At 39.3% G+C, this 15830-nt stretch overlaps 2 protein-coding genes across 2 annotated transcripts in view; one reads left to right on the plus strand and one right to left on the minus strand.

Annotated features, from left to right (window-relative positions):
- TRAPPC13 (trafficking protein particle complex subunit 13) overlaps positions 1-12651 on the minus strand; it is a 42143-nt gene extending 29492 nt beyond the window's left edge. The window contains exons 1-3 of the mRNA XM_017877122.1: positions 12293-12651; positions 2244-2312; positions 1582-1681 (exon numbers count right to left, since the gene is read on the minus strand). Of these exons, the coding sequence (XP_017732611.1) occupies positions 1582-1681; positions 2244-2312; positions 12293-12338 (215 nt within the window). The 5' untranslated portion in view covers positions 12339-12651. The remainder of the gene's footprint in view (positions 1-1581; positions 1682-2243; positions 2313-12292) is intronic.
- A 31-nt stretch (positions 12652-12682) lies between these two features.
- The window catches only part of TRIM23 (tripartite motif containing 23), a 34555-nt gene continuing 31407 nt past the window's right edge, over positions 12683-15830 (plus strand). The window contains exon 1 of the mRNA XM_017877109.1: positions 12683-13192. Within this exon, the coding sequence (XP_017732598.1) occupies positions 13112-13192 (81 nt within the window). The 5' untranslated portion in view covers positions 12683-13111. The remainder of the gene's footprint in view (positions 13193-15830) is intronic.

Genomic DNA, 15830 nt, shown 5'->3' on the forward strand with positions numbered 1-15830 from the left:
TTTTGAGACTGAGTCTCGCTCTGTCGTCCAGGCTGGAGTGCAGTGGCGCGATCTTGGCTCACTGCAAGCTCCATCTCCCAGGTTCACCCCATTCTCCTGCCTCAGCCTCTCAAGTAGCTGAGACTACAGGTGCCTGCCACCATGCCCAGCTAATTTTTCGTATGTTTAGTAGAGATGGGGTTTCACCGTGTTAGCCATGATGGTCTCGATCTCCTGACCTCATGATCCGCCCGCCTCGGCCTCTCAGAGTGCTGGGATTACAGGCATGAGCCACCGCATCTGGCCCCATTCAGGTTTTACATTAGATATTCTGTTTGAGAATCACTAAGGACTTCAAATGGAGAAACATTTACTAAAGGATAGAAATCTGGTGAAATATTGTTTCAACATTCCTTTGTTCACACTAGGCCACTCATTCATTACCTAGTGCAAATCAAAATATGGATGTAATCTATAAAACATGATATATTTGGCCTTTACTGTACAAAATGCCAGCCTCACTAGAGATAAGACTCACTGAAATTAGATCTATGCTAAATTCAGGATTTGTATTTGAATAGGTTAGAGAAAGCCAAGTTTCCATTCTTGCAATAACTTATTCCCTGAATCTAGAAGAGCTCTAAGTTATTGATATTGGGGTATTTTTACCAATTTATTTTATTTCCTAAGTTATCTGAATAAAAATCACCAGTGGTTTTATCTTACATAGTTTTATATTTTTTACAGTTTTTCAAGATGCTAGTCAATGACCACATTCTGTAAAACTATAAAAACAATCTGTAAAATTTCCTTTTGTCTCAAATTCTGTCTGTTACAAACAGAGTGGAACCAGAGGCTTCTACCTTATTATTAATCTAGAATAATAATACAGCTAAGAATAACAGAAGAAATACATTTAGAGTTCCTAATTAGCTGACAAGTCTGATAACTCATTTTGGGAGAGGACAATGAGGCAAAAAACAGAGTGGCTTCTGAAAAAGACATTTACATTAGTAGTTAAAAGAGTATATGGCCATTAAAAATATAGTAAGATCTAAAGAAGAAAGTAAAAATTCTATTATCCTAGGAACCACTATTAACATTTTCTTTCGGTATATATCCTTTTTTTAAAAAACAGAAAGGCATAATCACATAGTATGATTTTTAAATAATCTTTTTGCCCCTCAAATGTATCATGTGCTAGGCGTGGTGGCTCACGCCTGTAATCCCAGCACTTTGGGAGGCTGAGGTGGGTGGATCACCTGAGATCAGGAGTTCAAGGTCAGCCTGGCTAACATAGTGAAACACGGTCTCTACTAAAAACACAAAAATTAGCCAGGGCAGTGTGTGCACCTGTAGTCCTAGCTACTGGGGAGGCTGAGACAGGAGAATGGCTTGAACCCAGTGGGTGGAGGGGGCACTGAGCAGAGATGGCACCACTGCACTCCAGCCTGGGCAATAGTGCGAGACTCCATCTCAGGAAAAAAAAAAAAAAAAAAAAAGGAAATGTATCATGAGCGTTTCCCCATCCCACAGTTCTTTTTTGAAACCATAATTTGTAATGGCTTTACAAGGTTTCTTATGTGAATATGTCATTCTTACCCAAAATTTTGTGGTAAAGTCAGCATTTCTCCCAACATTAAAACTTCTGCACCATTAACAGTTGAAGGATCATCTCTCATCAGTTGGTTAAAGAGATCTCCTGAATGAAGAGAAAAACATAAAATTCTAACATCTACCTTTTAAATAACTTTTACTTACATAAAGAACTAGGAGAGATATTTTAAAAAACAACCTCTTGACAAAATGATATTTAAAAGTCTAACTTCTAGATTTTAATACAACAAAGCATGTCAAAAAAATTCTGATCTCACAGGGAATGGACACTTTAGAAACAAAGAAAAATGTACGTCATGAGATAGAAAATATACTAGAAAAAGCCCCAACAATTCTAAACAAAGGGAATGCTAACATGGACGCAACACTTGAGGATGAAGGCAATTTTAATAGTATTATCAATATGAATGTATCTTAAACTGTAAGTCTCATATTGCCATACGATATCAACATAATTTGGACTTGTAGAGTATAAGTAAGGCATGTTACTCAGATGGCCACCTTTTACATGATACAAAAATAGGCAACAAAGAACCCAGCAAATGGTTAGCATAAAATTTACAGGGCTAGGCTTAGTCCAAGTTAATGTAGGCAATTCAGGTTTCAACTTTTCCCTAGGTGCAAATAGAGGAAAGCATGTGCCATACCAGGTAAGTCTTTCTCTTCACATGTTACTGGGATATTGGTGAATAAAGTAGGCTTAGTCAGCCGCATCACTGTGAAGTAAAAAAGTAAAAGAAAACAAAACATTAATACTGTTTAGGGTTAATATTCTCAAGTCTAGTGTATGATATTCATCCATTTTATACTAACATAAAATATAACCTAAATACTTCTTAAACATAATACTACATACTTCCTAAGGTTATCACATGTCAGTGATTTATTAAGAATTTTAATGTTACAAAAGAATCTTATATAAGAACCATTTATTTACAACCTATGAATTATAAAAAGTAAATATAAATACAATATACATTCCTTACAGAAAAACTGGAAAATAAAATTTTTAAAGCTTAAAGAATATTAGGAGCATAAGGCTTTAAAAAAAGTCTAAGTGACTTTGCTGCAAACAATATCAACAAAATATTAACACTGGAAGCTCAATAAGTGTTTTTTTGTTTGTTTGTTTTGAGACAGAGCCTTACTCTGTCACCCAGGCTGGAGTGTAGTGGCGCAATCTTGGCTCACTGCAACCTCTGCCTTCCAGGTTCAAGCAATTCTCCTGCCTCAGCCTCCTAAGTAGTTGGGATTACAGGAATGCACCACCATGCCTGGTTATTACTACTATTTTTTGTAGTTTTAATAGAGACGGGGTATCCCCATGTTGGCCAGGCTGGTCTCGAATTCCTGACCTCGAGTGATCTGCCTACCTTGGCCTCCCAAAGTGCTGGGATTACAGGCCTGAGCCACCACGCCCAGCCAAGTGTTTCTTTAAGTAATATTAAATCTGTGTAGAAATTATAAAAATGTCAGTTAACATATAGGTTTATATAATTCTAACCAAAACTAAGATTTATTTTTGCACATGACAGAATGTGTCTAAAGTTTATCTAAAGAAACAAATAGATGAAAATAAGCTAAGGAAATTAACGGAGAAAAAAAAAGAGGAAGAACTGAATTTACTATATAACATATTTAAATCCGTAATCAACTAATCGGCTTATTAATAGAAGACCATACCGATATATTAATTTTTCAAAAAAAAGATAGGATATACTTATATAAAGAAACAGCTGGGAGTGGCTGGGCATGGTGGCTCACACCTGTAATCCCAGAACTTTTGGGAGGCTGAGGTGGGCGGATCACGAGGTCAGGGGGTCGAGACCATCCTGGCTAACACGGTGAAACCCCGTCTCTATTAAAAATACAAAAAATTAGATGGGTGTGGTGCGGACACTTGTAGTCCCAGCTACTCAGGAGGCTGAGGCAGGAGAATGGCATGAACCCGGGAGGCGGAGGCTACAGTGAGCCGAGATCGCGGCACTGCACTCCAGCCCGGGCGACAGAGCGAGACTCCATCTCAAAAAAAAAAAAAAAAAAAAAAAAAAAAAAAAANTTTAACAGACAAAAATTAAGCCACAGAAAAGTAAAAATTGAAATAGAATATTAAATATAGTCTAATGAGAGTAAACACTATAATTTTTTTAAAATCTTTTCAGTTTCTTCTAGAGTGTCATTTGACCACATCAAAATAAAAGAAAACATAAAATTTAAAATCATAAAACTTGTAAAAATTTTCAGAAAATGAATCACAGAGGGCTAGTTCATTATCAAGTCTCGCCGGGCGTGGTGGCTCATGCCTGTAATCCCAGCACTTTGGGAGGCCAACGTGGGTTGATCACGAGGTCAGGAGATCGAGATCATCCTGGCTAACATCGTGAAACTGTCTCTACTAAACAAAATACAAAAATCAGCCGGGCGTGGTGGCGGGCGCCAGTAGTCCCAGCTATTCGGGAGGCTGAGGCAGGAGAATGGGGTGAATCCAGGAGGTGGAGCTTGCAGTGAGCCAAGATGGCACCAACTGCACTCCAGCCTGGGCAACAGAGCAAGACTCCATCTCAAAAAAAAAAAATAAAGTATTCCTTCAAATCAAAGCCAAAATACTATAAAGACTATAGACCTACATGGTCAATTCAGAATATAAGTAGTGTTCTAGCATATGTAAAAATGCACCACCAAACTACTAATTAACCAACTATGGTATTCATATCAGATTTAGTGGCTTTCTCATTCTGGTTTCAGCTTAAATGTCATCTTTTTCAGAAAAAAAGTTAACGGGTCATTCTGTTGCTCTCATGGTACCTTGACTCCTTTCCAAACTCCATGAGGTCTAGGCTCTTATGTACTACGTTCAGTTTTGTAGCATCCACATTTGGTGTAGGTTCTGCTATTCAGATCTTCCCTGAATAAAATAATGAGCACTTCATGAAAGTCCCTAAATAACTGACATTATTTTGAAAGTGTAAGTTTCAGAAACTGAGGCCAATAATAACCTGCTATATTAAGCAGCTGGCTTTTGACATAGTCAACAAATGCTACCCTTAAAATTTCTGAAGTTACTTTGTATCGCTAGCATTTACTGAGCATTTACTAGCGCCAGGCATTATGCTAAATATTTTACAAGCTGAACACATTTAATTCTCATGAGTACTCTCTAAGTTGGTATTACATTAATCTCAATATACAGATAGGGCATTGACAATGCCTATAGAGGGTAATTCGCATACAAAGGACTATATTAGTAGATAAGTGGTAGAATCTAGATTTGAACCCTGGTGATTTCACTCTGTTAAAAAATAATTCTCTATAATAATTATTAATTATAAGCCTGGAGCCATAAACCTGGAATGTCATGCCTTACCAGAAATATCCCATGGGATTTCAAAGTAGGAATCTATTCCAAAAAGAGTATCAATCAGCTACAGATGAATATGGGGAGGCATTTCCAACCTTCACTCTTATTTTAACTAAGAAAACAGATAAAAACGTGCCCTGAAAACAGATAAAAAGGTGCCCTTGAAAGTGATACAGAGGAGGCAGTTTCTCCCACAGCTAAAATCACTTATTTTTTTTGAGACAGGGTCTCACTTTGTTACCCAGGTTGGACTACAGTGGCATGATCATGGATGACTGCAGTCTTGACCTCCCGAGCTCAAGCGATCCTCCTGCCTCAGACGCACCCCTTCCCCCTGCCCACCAAGAGGCTGGGACTACTGTCACATGCTACCATGCCCGGTTAATTTCTGTATGTTTTGTAGAGATGGGGTTTCACTATGTTGCCCAGGCTGGCAAGTTCACTTTTTAGTACCAGTTGGTGTTTTCTATTTCTTCCCCATTATTATTTTCATTTCATTAGAAAAGAAATCTGAATAAAGAGAAAATAGTCTCAAGGGAATCCTAAAACATATTTTTTTCTTTCTTTTTTTTTTTTTTAGTGCCCTGGAGTTCACCCAAACGTGTAGCTAACATATTTGCTTATTATAGGTTCAAATTTCTATTATAAAAAAAAGTCCTATAAAGCTTAATTTTTCATGATTCCTGTAGTTTGCAGGGATGAGATGGTGCGTAAAAAATGATCCTCCATTAAAAATAAAGCGATCCCAAACTGGTATTAAAAGCAACTTTTTTCTTCATATTTTCAGATTATGGCCTTTGCAGCAACACAGATGCAACTGCAGGCCATTATCCTAAGCCAATTTACGCAGGAACAGAAAACCAAATACCACATATTCTCATAAGTGAGAGATAAACAATGAGTATACATGGACACAAAGAAGAGAACAATAGACACTGAGGCCTATTTAAGGGTGGAAGGTGACAGGGGGATGAGGACTAAAAAAATACCTATTGGGTATTATGCCGATTACCTGGGTGCCAAAACTATTTGTACACCAAACCCCTGTGGCACACAATTTACCCATATCACAAATCTGCACATGTACCCCTTGAACCTAAAATAAAAGTTAGAAAGAAAAACAAAATTAGTGGACTTCCATTTTAAGCAACCTCAGCCATCTCAGGATATGAAGAATCCCTCTGAAGGGAACATTTACCATGCATTATCAAGCTCCTACCATGATAGGCACTGTGCTTTAAGGTAAACATGTCTATATTCCTAGTAAGTGCACTCTTATTTTTCTTAGGGAGCTGGTGTGTTTAATAATAGTAATGACACGTAAGCTGCGTGAGGGCAAGGTCCATGTCTGTCTCCTTCCCTAATATATCCTAGCACCTAGTGCAAAGTAGGCATTTAAATATGTTAAACAAATATACATGCTTGTACAAAACTTTTATTGTTTTAATCCCTTTAAGCATTTTTATGAGGTGATGTGTAAAACCAATTACAAGATTATACTTATGGAGAACCTACAATGACTCTAATCATCAGCCAAGTAATAATTAGCACTAACTATCATTAATACTGAATTATCTGTATTAGAAGAAATAGACAATAATTTGATCTCTTATTCAACATTTGATACTTTCCTTCAAAACAGTTTATAGTCTTAAAGATACATTATAGTTTTAGGCAAAGTATACATTTTGTATCTTTGTTTGAAAACAGCCTATCAATTATTATTACATATATTTGGAAACATCATTACAAATCTAGACTGGTCTCCCACTTTGAACTACATTCATGCCACATAAATAGCATTCCAAAGAGAACTGTTTTGAGTTTTATTTTTTAAAAAATTACACTTGAGGTGAGTAAAGAAAAAACTACAGTAAAATTAGATTTTAGAGATTAACCAAAATCCAAACTATACAACTTAATTCATAAGACTATTTAATTCAATCACAGTTTGTAACAAAACAAAAGGCACAGAACATTTTTACCTTCATATTCAGTGTAAACAATAATTTATCACATTTAAAAGAAGGCTGCTAATAAGTAGAACTCAGAAAGTTCTTGACTTAATTGACAAGCCTAGGAATTCTAAAAGCCATTAAAATTTAAAATCTGTAAAATTATTTCATCTATTTCAATCCACATTCATTTCATTCAGAATATTCTTTTGACAATCAGTGGAATTCATTACATACTAAAAATAACACCATATTTATGCACAAATAAATTAATTTTTCCAGTAAGAGCTAATCTTCCTTTAAGAAGACTTCCCACATATTCACAATACATAATATCACAGAACACCCATATTTGGCCTAAATGCCTTTGAATCGTAGCATTACAAGATGGAAGTTCATTGTGCCTAATAATTTGATTGAGTTTTGTCCAAATGTCTTCCAGAGTTTGGCTGTTACAAATAGTGTGTTCTATTGTCCATCTTGCTCTATAAAGTGAGTGTAAATTTAGTGCCTTTAAACTATCTTGCAATTTTTTAGACAAAGGAGAAACCTTTTCAGTACAATTATTGCTGGGAAGGGAAATACTCCAAGATCTCCTGTTGTGCTGTTTTCCCTTTTCTGATTGTTTACCCAGATTTCCAGAATTAGTCTGTTCCTTCAATGTGAGTGACGAGGTTAAATGCTGCTTTTTCAAACAAGGTTGAAACTCCAATAGATCTACTGTGCAATCATAACTGTGTGACTTAGCATCATGTTCTGAAATGGTTAAGTACTGTTTCACATCTTCAGCTGCCTCTCGAGAAATCACAGGTGGTGATCTTTTAGGTCTGAGTGGAAGCTTGGACCCATCATATGGAAACCAAGGTATAAATCTTGATAGCGGACGAGTAGGAAAGTCTTGAAGTGCTTTTTCCACAATTTTTGGCAGTTGTGTGGGATCACTCTCATATGGTCGATAATGTAATATTACTTCTGAAGTCATTCTGCAGTAATCCAGTTACTCTTAGTGATGAGAAAAATTTCTTAGCTGAACTCCTCAGAGCTAGAATGTAAATTTATCATTGCAAGATTGTCTCTCTTGCCAAATCAGAGGGAAACAGGACCTAAAGTAGAAGTATTGCAAAAAATAAGATATGGTAGGGATATCCTGCCTACAAATAAGGCAGGGAGAAAAGGAAAACAAAACCAAAACCAATCCCAATGTGGTATTTTACCAAAGTCCTTTTGGTAAATGTGAATGTAATCTACAAACCTGAAAATTCTTTCTCTTACCAAAATAAGGAATCTGAATTAGATGCCCTATAAAATCACTTCCAGCCTAAAAATGCTAGTAGTCAACATGTTTAACTCAACAGATATAAAGGACTTGGAAGTATCGATATTAATATATTAAGTAATAATAGTCTTAAAACTTTAGCAGAAACAAAGAGTAAATGAATCTTAAAATATTGTTTTCATATGAAGATAATTAACAAAAAATGTTATATTTAAAAATTTGAGGCAACTAAAGTGAGGACAATAAAATCACTGTAAATTCTAATCCAACATGGTAAAAACCTGTCTCTACTCAAAATAGCGGGGTGTGGTGGTGCATGCCTGTAGTCCCAGCTACTAGGGAAGCTGAGGCAGGAGAATAGCCTGAACCTGAGAGCCAGAGGTTGCAGTGAGCTGAGAACATGCCATTCAGCCTGGGTGACAGAGCAAGACTTCATCTCATTAAAAAGAAAAAAAAGAAAAAAAAATTCTAATCTGTCTGGAAGAAAATTAATCATTTTATACTTAAAATTATATAGATCTGCCAGGTGTGGTGGCTCACCTGTAATCCCAGCACTTTATGGGGGCCAAGGTGGGCAGATCACGAGGTCAGGAGTTTGAGACCAGCCTGGCCAACATGGTGAAATCTCATCTCTACTAAAGATACAAAAAACAGCCAGCCGCGGTGGCGTGTGCCTGTAATCCCAGCTACTCAGGAGGCTAAGGCAGAATTACTTGAACCCGGGAGGTGGAGGTTTGCAGTGAACTGAGATCGCGCCACTGCACTCCCATTGCACTCCAGCCTGGGTGACAGGGCAAGACTCCGTCTCAAAAAAAAAAAAAAAATTATATGGATTCCACCAAACAAATATATAGATAGAATATTTGATGATTTCATGTCATTCTCTATAGTAAAAACTAAAATCATGCATATGGTTTAACTTTGCTAATAAGGTTTAACCAGGCTAAGAACCAGTCTTGTGACACTGTCTTCTCCTCATAATTCAGGCAATTAAACAGCATGGGGACCCTAATACCATGGCTTTTGAATTCCAATTTGGAGGAGAACAAGAAGTCTAGACTCCTATTTTTTTCTCTTAGAGCACAGAAGTCCTCAAGTTGCCCCAAATTAAGTCACTGATAATAAATTCCAGCATATGGTACATAGGCTTAAGAATGGAGCCTTCCAATATGTGCAAATTAGGCTTCCTAATCAGACCCAAAGCTGTAAGAGCCATAAAACAGTCTTTCTCACATCTTAACTGCAGAAAAAAATAAGTTGAATCACTTCTCCCCAAAAATCATTAGAGAATTACTTGATGAGGGTTCTCCCACTGCTAGGATAACCATGAGTATGGACTCTTGTCATGATGTCACAATAGAATCACTGTCCGATTCTAAAGAGTCAGAAGAATAATTTCATGATTCTTTTTACCTACTGATACTGCCCACTAACAGATCTGACAACTCTCAAATTCATAAATAATTGTGATCTGTAACATCCATAATTTTAAATATGGATCTAAATGTTATCACATATTCTTTCAAGAATAATGCACTCATGTTTTTCTTCCCTGTTCCTTACACTTTCACATTGTAAAATATGGCATTGAGGATTTCTCTTGTCTAAAGTCAATCAGTGTCACACTCAAGAGACAACTTTTTTTTTTTGAGACAGATTCTCACTCTGTCGCCCAGGCTGGAGTGCAGAGGTACGATCTTGGCTTACAGCAACCTTCACCTCCAGGGTTCAGGTGATTCTTGTGCCTCAGCCTCCTGAGTAGCTGGGACCACTGGTGCACACCATCACGCCTAGCATTTTTGTATTTTCAGCAGAGATCGGGTTTCATAATATTGGCTAGGCAGGTCTCGAACTCTTGACCTCAAGTGATCAGCCACCTCACCCAACCAAGAATAACAAAATATTATCTTTAACATTTTACATATTAAAAGATAAAGTGAACCTAAATGACCACTTAAATTGATACATTTGGCATCCAGCATCAGTAAATTGAAATGCTGTGAAAACTGTTGATCAATTAGAACAACGGGTTAACTAGAAGATGGTACCACAGATGTTTAATAAAGTTGAAACTATCAGTCAATTTTAAAGCACTTGCTAGTTTAGGCTGTTTATTCTTTTTTTTTTTTGAGACAGGGTCTCACTCTGTCACCCAGGCTGGAGTGCAGTGGCACAATCTCAGCTCACTGCAGCCTCTGCCTCCCAGGTTAAAGCGATTCTCCTGCCTCAGTCTCCCGAGTAGCTGGGATTACAGATGTCCACCACCATACCTGGCTAATTTTTGTATTTTTAGTATAGACGGGTTTTCGCCATGTTGGCCAGGCTGGTCTCAAACTCCTTACCTCAAGTGATCTGCCAGCCTGGGCCTCCCAAAGTGCTATTACAGGCGTGAGCCACCACGCCTGGCTTAGGCTGCTGAAATATTCTTTCTTACGTATCCTTTATTTTGGAAAACAAAGAATAACAGAAAACTAAAAATTCTCAGTGGCAGTCTCTGCATCACTGGAATTTAACTTTTTGTTTGTTTGTTTGTTTTATGAGATGGAGTCTCTCCCTCTGTCACCTAGGCTATGGTGCAGTGGCGCGATCTCAGGTCATTGCAAGCTCCACCTCCCGGGTTCACCCCATTCTCCTGCCTCAGCCTCCCTAGTAGCTGGGACTACAGGCGCCTGTCACCAAGCCAAGCTAATTTTTTGTATTTTTAGTAGAGACGGGGTTTCACAGTGTTAGCCAGGATGGTCTCGATCTCCTGACCTCGTGATCACCCGCCTCGGCCTCCCAAAGTGCTGGGGTTACAGGCGTGAGCCACCGCGCCCAGCTGGAATTTAACTGTTTTTAATAGCTTCTAATTTGTATAAATCACACGTAGCAGCTAATAGAACTGTTCCAAATTCCCATCAGAGTAGTTGGTAGAGGAACTATCTCTGAGAATGCCGTTTCATTCATTAGGAGGCAACATGGACTCTTGGAAAGAGAGAGGTAGGCCTTGCGTTGAAACACTGCCTCAATCACTTACTAGCTATGTGATCTTGGAAAAGTGGCTTACACTCTGAGAATTAATATTTACTCCACATATTTGAAGTGAGATGGCGAGATAAAGAACATGACAATTAGTTGCTTTTCTTCTTTTCCCTCTTCTTCACGAGTAACAATCCATTTTAGTCTCCATTTTAACCTAGATCATTTGCTAAAGTTAAGCTTACAGGTCCCATCACTGTATAACTTAACATTACAAAGTTTCACAGTAAGAGACAATCTCGCTAACACAGGCATCATTATATGAGACTTATGAGCTTCTAGAATGTCTGATGACTACATCATAATAGGAAGGATGTGTTCCTCAAAATGGATGCCACAAGTAAAATAAGTGCAATTTAATTGAACCCAAATGTTCATTGAGCATTTCCTCAGCTCATTCAATAAGTCATTGTTAACCATGTGTTAGAGCATCCAAGAAACAAAAAGTGCATTTGTTGTAATAAAAAATAAAATAAAGCTGAAAAGATTTCAAATAAACGGTTTCCAGAAAATAGGCATTAAAAAAAAAAAGTCCTAAAAAAAAAAAAACCTGCTCTTTTTTCCTAAATAATGATCTAATTAAATCACCAAACTTACTCAAAATGGCTGTGTACAAAAAATGAGAGTTGACATTAGATCTCGGGCATATTTCCCACATACACAGTGCTTTGAAGTAAACTGCAGTTTGTTTTTAATAAATCTAAGTTATATGTTAACTTCGTCAGTGCCACAGGAAGAAACCAGAGACAGAAGGAAAAAGCACTTTACATGCCCGCTGTAATTCATCTTAGTTCACAGAGATCTTCACGGTAGGAGCGGGACGTCAGCTTCTGCAGCTAAAATCTCGTGACTGAAGCAGCATCGATCAGAAAGAGTGATTTACCAGGTATCTATTTCATTCTAGAAAGGAGCCCATAAACCTAAAACGCATCCAGGCGAAATCGCTTTCTCCCGCCTGGCGCCAAAGGACAGAGCAGGAGGGCGAGCACTGACAGTGTTTAAGAAGGCTGAGGCCTACATGGCAAAGGCTTCGATAAATAGGCAAGGGAAGAAAACAGAAAACGGGTACTCAGGTTCGCAAAAGTTTACCTTTCAGCGCCAGCAGGTGCTCCTGTTTAGGGGGATTCACTTCCATTTTGACCGGCACTTTTGACCCACGGCCTACGGGGGCTGGACAGGTTCAACTTGGCCCGGAAGGAAACGGAAAACCTCGCGTTTGTCAAGACCAGAAGTCAAACGCACTTTCAACTTCTCTCCGGTGGTGGTACCTGAAATTTTCTTACTATGTTCTTTACAGACTGGCTTCTTCTCACCAAGTCCATTTCTTTTATCTTAGAAACGTATGCATAAAACACTTTGTTTTCCATCTGCTATCGCACATCGCGACGTCAGGAAAAGAAACCACCCCTCGGTTACAATACGCGGCCTGCAAAGGCCAACTTTGCCGGAGTTTAAAAAAAAATAAATAAATAAAAGAGAGAGTGGCATGCTGGGATTTGTAGTTTATACGAAAATCGCGTTGCATGCAGGGAGATGCCCAGTATCCCCTAACTGCCCTCAGTTTACACCCTGGTTGGTTTGCGATTCGAGAAGAAAACTCATAAAAGGAGCTGGAGTTTCACCCCAAAACTTGAATTCTGTTTTATCCCTTCTTTTTTTTTTTCTTGTCTTTCCTCCAGCAGTTACAGACTACGTAATGAAAAATAACAAAAGTGCCCATGCGCGAGGCTGTGCAACGAAGCACCCCACGACTGCAGGGAGGAGGAGTAAGAGTCGGCTAAGCGGGGCCCTGTGTCCTACTGCGCCTGTGCGCCGGTGGCGTGCGCAGAGGCCTCTGGGTAGGTGGCTTAACCCCGCCTCTCAGTTGAGGACTCTGAGGGCTGCATCTGTGGCGCTACTCCTACGAGGATGGCTACTCTGGTTGTAAACAAGCTTGGAGCGGGAGTAGACAGTGGCCGGCAGGGCAGCCGGGGGACAGCTGTAGTGAAGGTGAGGGACCTTGCGTGCTCTGTTCTCCACCATTGGCCTCCCTTCGGTTCATCCTGGAGACCTGGCTGCATCGCCACGGCCCAGGCTTCGATGGGTGGGATGCGCGGCCTCTGGGCCCCTTTTGGCTTTACAAGTCTTGTCCTCTCCTCTGCATCCTTTCTCTCCTATGGCCTGAAATTGCCTGGTCTTCTGCTTATGACATGTCATCATCGGAACATTTATGAAAAGGAGCTTGCGGGCCAGTGACCTAGACCGGTCTTTTCTCCAGGTCCTCTGCTTTTAGTTAAACTCAACAGGCATTAGTTAGCTTAGTATTATAAATTGACCCATCATCATCGTAACTACGTACTACGTTAGGTGTTTTGGCTCGTTAATATCTACTTATGAAGTAGATGTTAATTCCCATTTTACAGGGAGGAAACCCAGGTTTAGGTAACACAGTGTGTGGCAGAGCCCCGGGTTGACCGGCTTTAAAGTCTATGCTTTTCCCTATTGTACTGCGTCTGTAATGAGACATCTGTTACTGGCTGAGCTGCCCTCTCTCCTGTTAGTAGTACAGTCTATTAACACTTTTCAGAAGTCTGCAACATCGTCATAGCTGGGCGTTAACGATAGAGTTAATGAATTTCCTTATGCTTGAAGTTTGAGATTCTACCATGTATAAATGCTCCAGAATGAATTTTCTAAAAAAATCATTTGAAATATGTGGCACTCATTTTTCCCTTCCACTGTTGTGCACGGAGAGATCTGGAGGGGAGAACTGATCTCATTGGTTTATAGAGTAACCTTCGGGAGCATCTCTAATCTAAGAGATTGATAATTCTCATTCCTGGCTACATATTAGGATCACTGAAGATTTTTAGTACACTACTGATGCACTCCTCCTCCAGTTCTGATGAGGTTGACAACATCAGTAGATTTTAGAAATGCCCATAAGTTATTTTAATATGCAACCAGGGTTAAGAATTACTGAACAGGGTAATATATGAAGTTCTTTTAACATCTTGAAAAATAGACACCTATGATTATTCAGTTAATGTTGGTTTTGTATGACAGCAAGTGAGACATTTCTTCCCACAATTTAGTATCAGTCAGTATTGGTGGTGGTCGTGTGATTCAGATGACCTTTAGGTAGTAATGAAGTTATTCTACAGGTGCACAGCATATCTGATATGCAAAAGAGCCCTCGTTATTAGGCATGTTGTGTGATGGAGATTTTATTTATTGAATTGTGCTTTTGCTAAGTAGAGAATACTTGCAGAGTATTTTGTGAATTAACTTGAAGTTTAAGTTTTATTTCGTAATTGGAAGGGGTATCATTGCAGTATCTATTTTTTTGTTACCCTGTTTGCCTTACAGTCTCAAAAGTGTACCAAAGCCTGATGTAACTCCAGTTTGTTACAGCACAGAATTTGATACATCAGAGGCTCACCTTGTTCATTTTCATCTTAATATGTAAAATGTTCCTGAACTGTGCAATAAAATAGCCCTTTCTGACAAAATCTTCATGCCATAATTTGTGGTAGCTATAGGGGTATAAACTGAAAAAAACCTCACTTGTCATTTGTACAGATGAAAGCAATAATTATTTATTGGAAGGTAAAAGTTGAAGTACGGCCGGGCGCGGTGGCTCAAGCCTGTAATCCCAGCACTTTGGGAGGCCGAGACGGGCGGATCACGAGGTCAGGAGATCGAGACCATCCTGGCTAACCCGGTGAAACCCCGTCTCTACTAAAACTACAAAACCTAGCCGGGCGAGGTGGCAGGCGCCTGTAGTCCCAGCTACTCGGGAGGCTGAAGCAGGAGAATGGCGGGAACCCGGGAGGCGGAGCTTGCAGTGAGCTGAGATCGGGCCACTGCACTCCAGCCTGGGTGACAGAGGGAGACTCCGTCTCAAAAAAAAAAAAAAAAAGTTGAAGTATATAATGCTAATACTGTGTAAAATGGCCTTGTGCTTGTGAACAAGTTGATAATTACATGGTTTTTATCATTAGAGAAAACAGTAACATAAAAATCTGATATGGCTAGGCACGGTGGCACACGTCTGTAAAGCACAAAGTGCCTGGGAAGCACTTTGGGAGGCCGAAGTGGGCTGATCACTTGAGGTCAGGAGTTCGAGACTAGCCTGGCCAACATGGCCAAGCCCTGTCTGTACTAGTAATACAAAAAAGTAGCCAGGCACTGTGGTGTGAGCCTGTTAATCGCAGTTACTCAGGAGGCTGAGGCAGGAGAATCACTTGAACCAGGGAGGCAGAGGTTGCAGTGAGGCAGAGGTTGCAGTGAGCAGAGATTGTGCTACTACATTCCAGCCTGGGCGACAAAGAGTGAGACTCCATCTGAAAAATAAAAAATAAAGAGTCCGATATTGTGAAATAACTGACATGTAAAAATATATCACAGTTTCTTTTGCTTAGTGAGTCTTCTTAGGCCTTTTAAAATTTAGTCTGAGGCTGGGCACAGTGGCTCACACCTTTCATCTCAGCACTTTGGGAGGCTGAGGTGGGAGGATTGCTTGAGCCCTGGAGTTTGAGACCAGCCTGGGCAACATAGTGAGACCCTACCTCTACAAATAATAATAAACAAAATTAGCCAGGCATGGTGGCACATACCTGTGTTACCAGCTACTTGGGAGTCTGAG

This window comes from Rhinopithecus bieti, unplaced genomic scaffold, assembly GCF_001698545.2.
Source record: "Rhinopithecus bieti isolate Rb0 unplaced genomic scaffold, ASM169854v2 scaffold_10181, whole genome shotgun sequence".
Classification (NCBI taxonomy): Eukaryota; Metazoa; Chordata; class Mammalia; order Primates; family Cercopithecidae; genus Rhinopithecus; species Rhinopithecus bieti.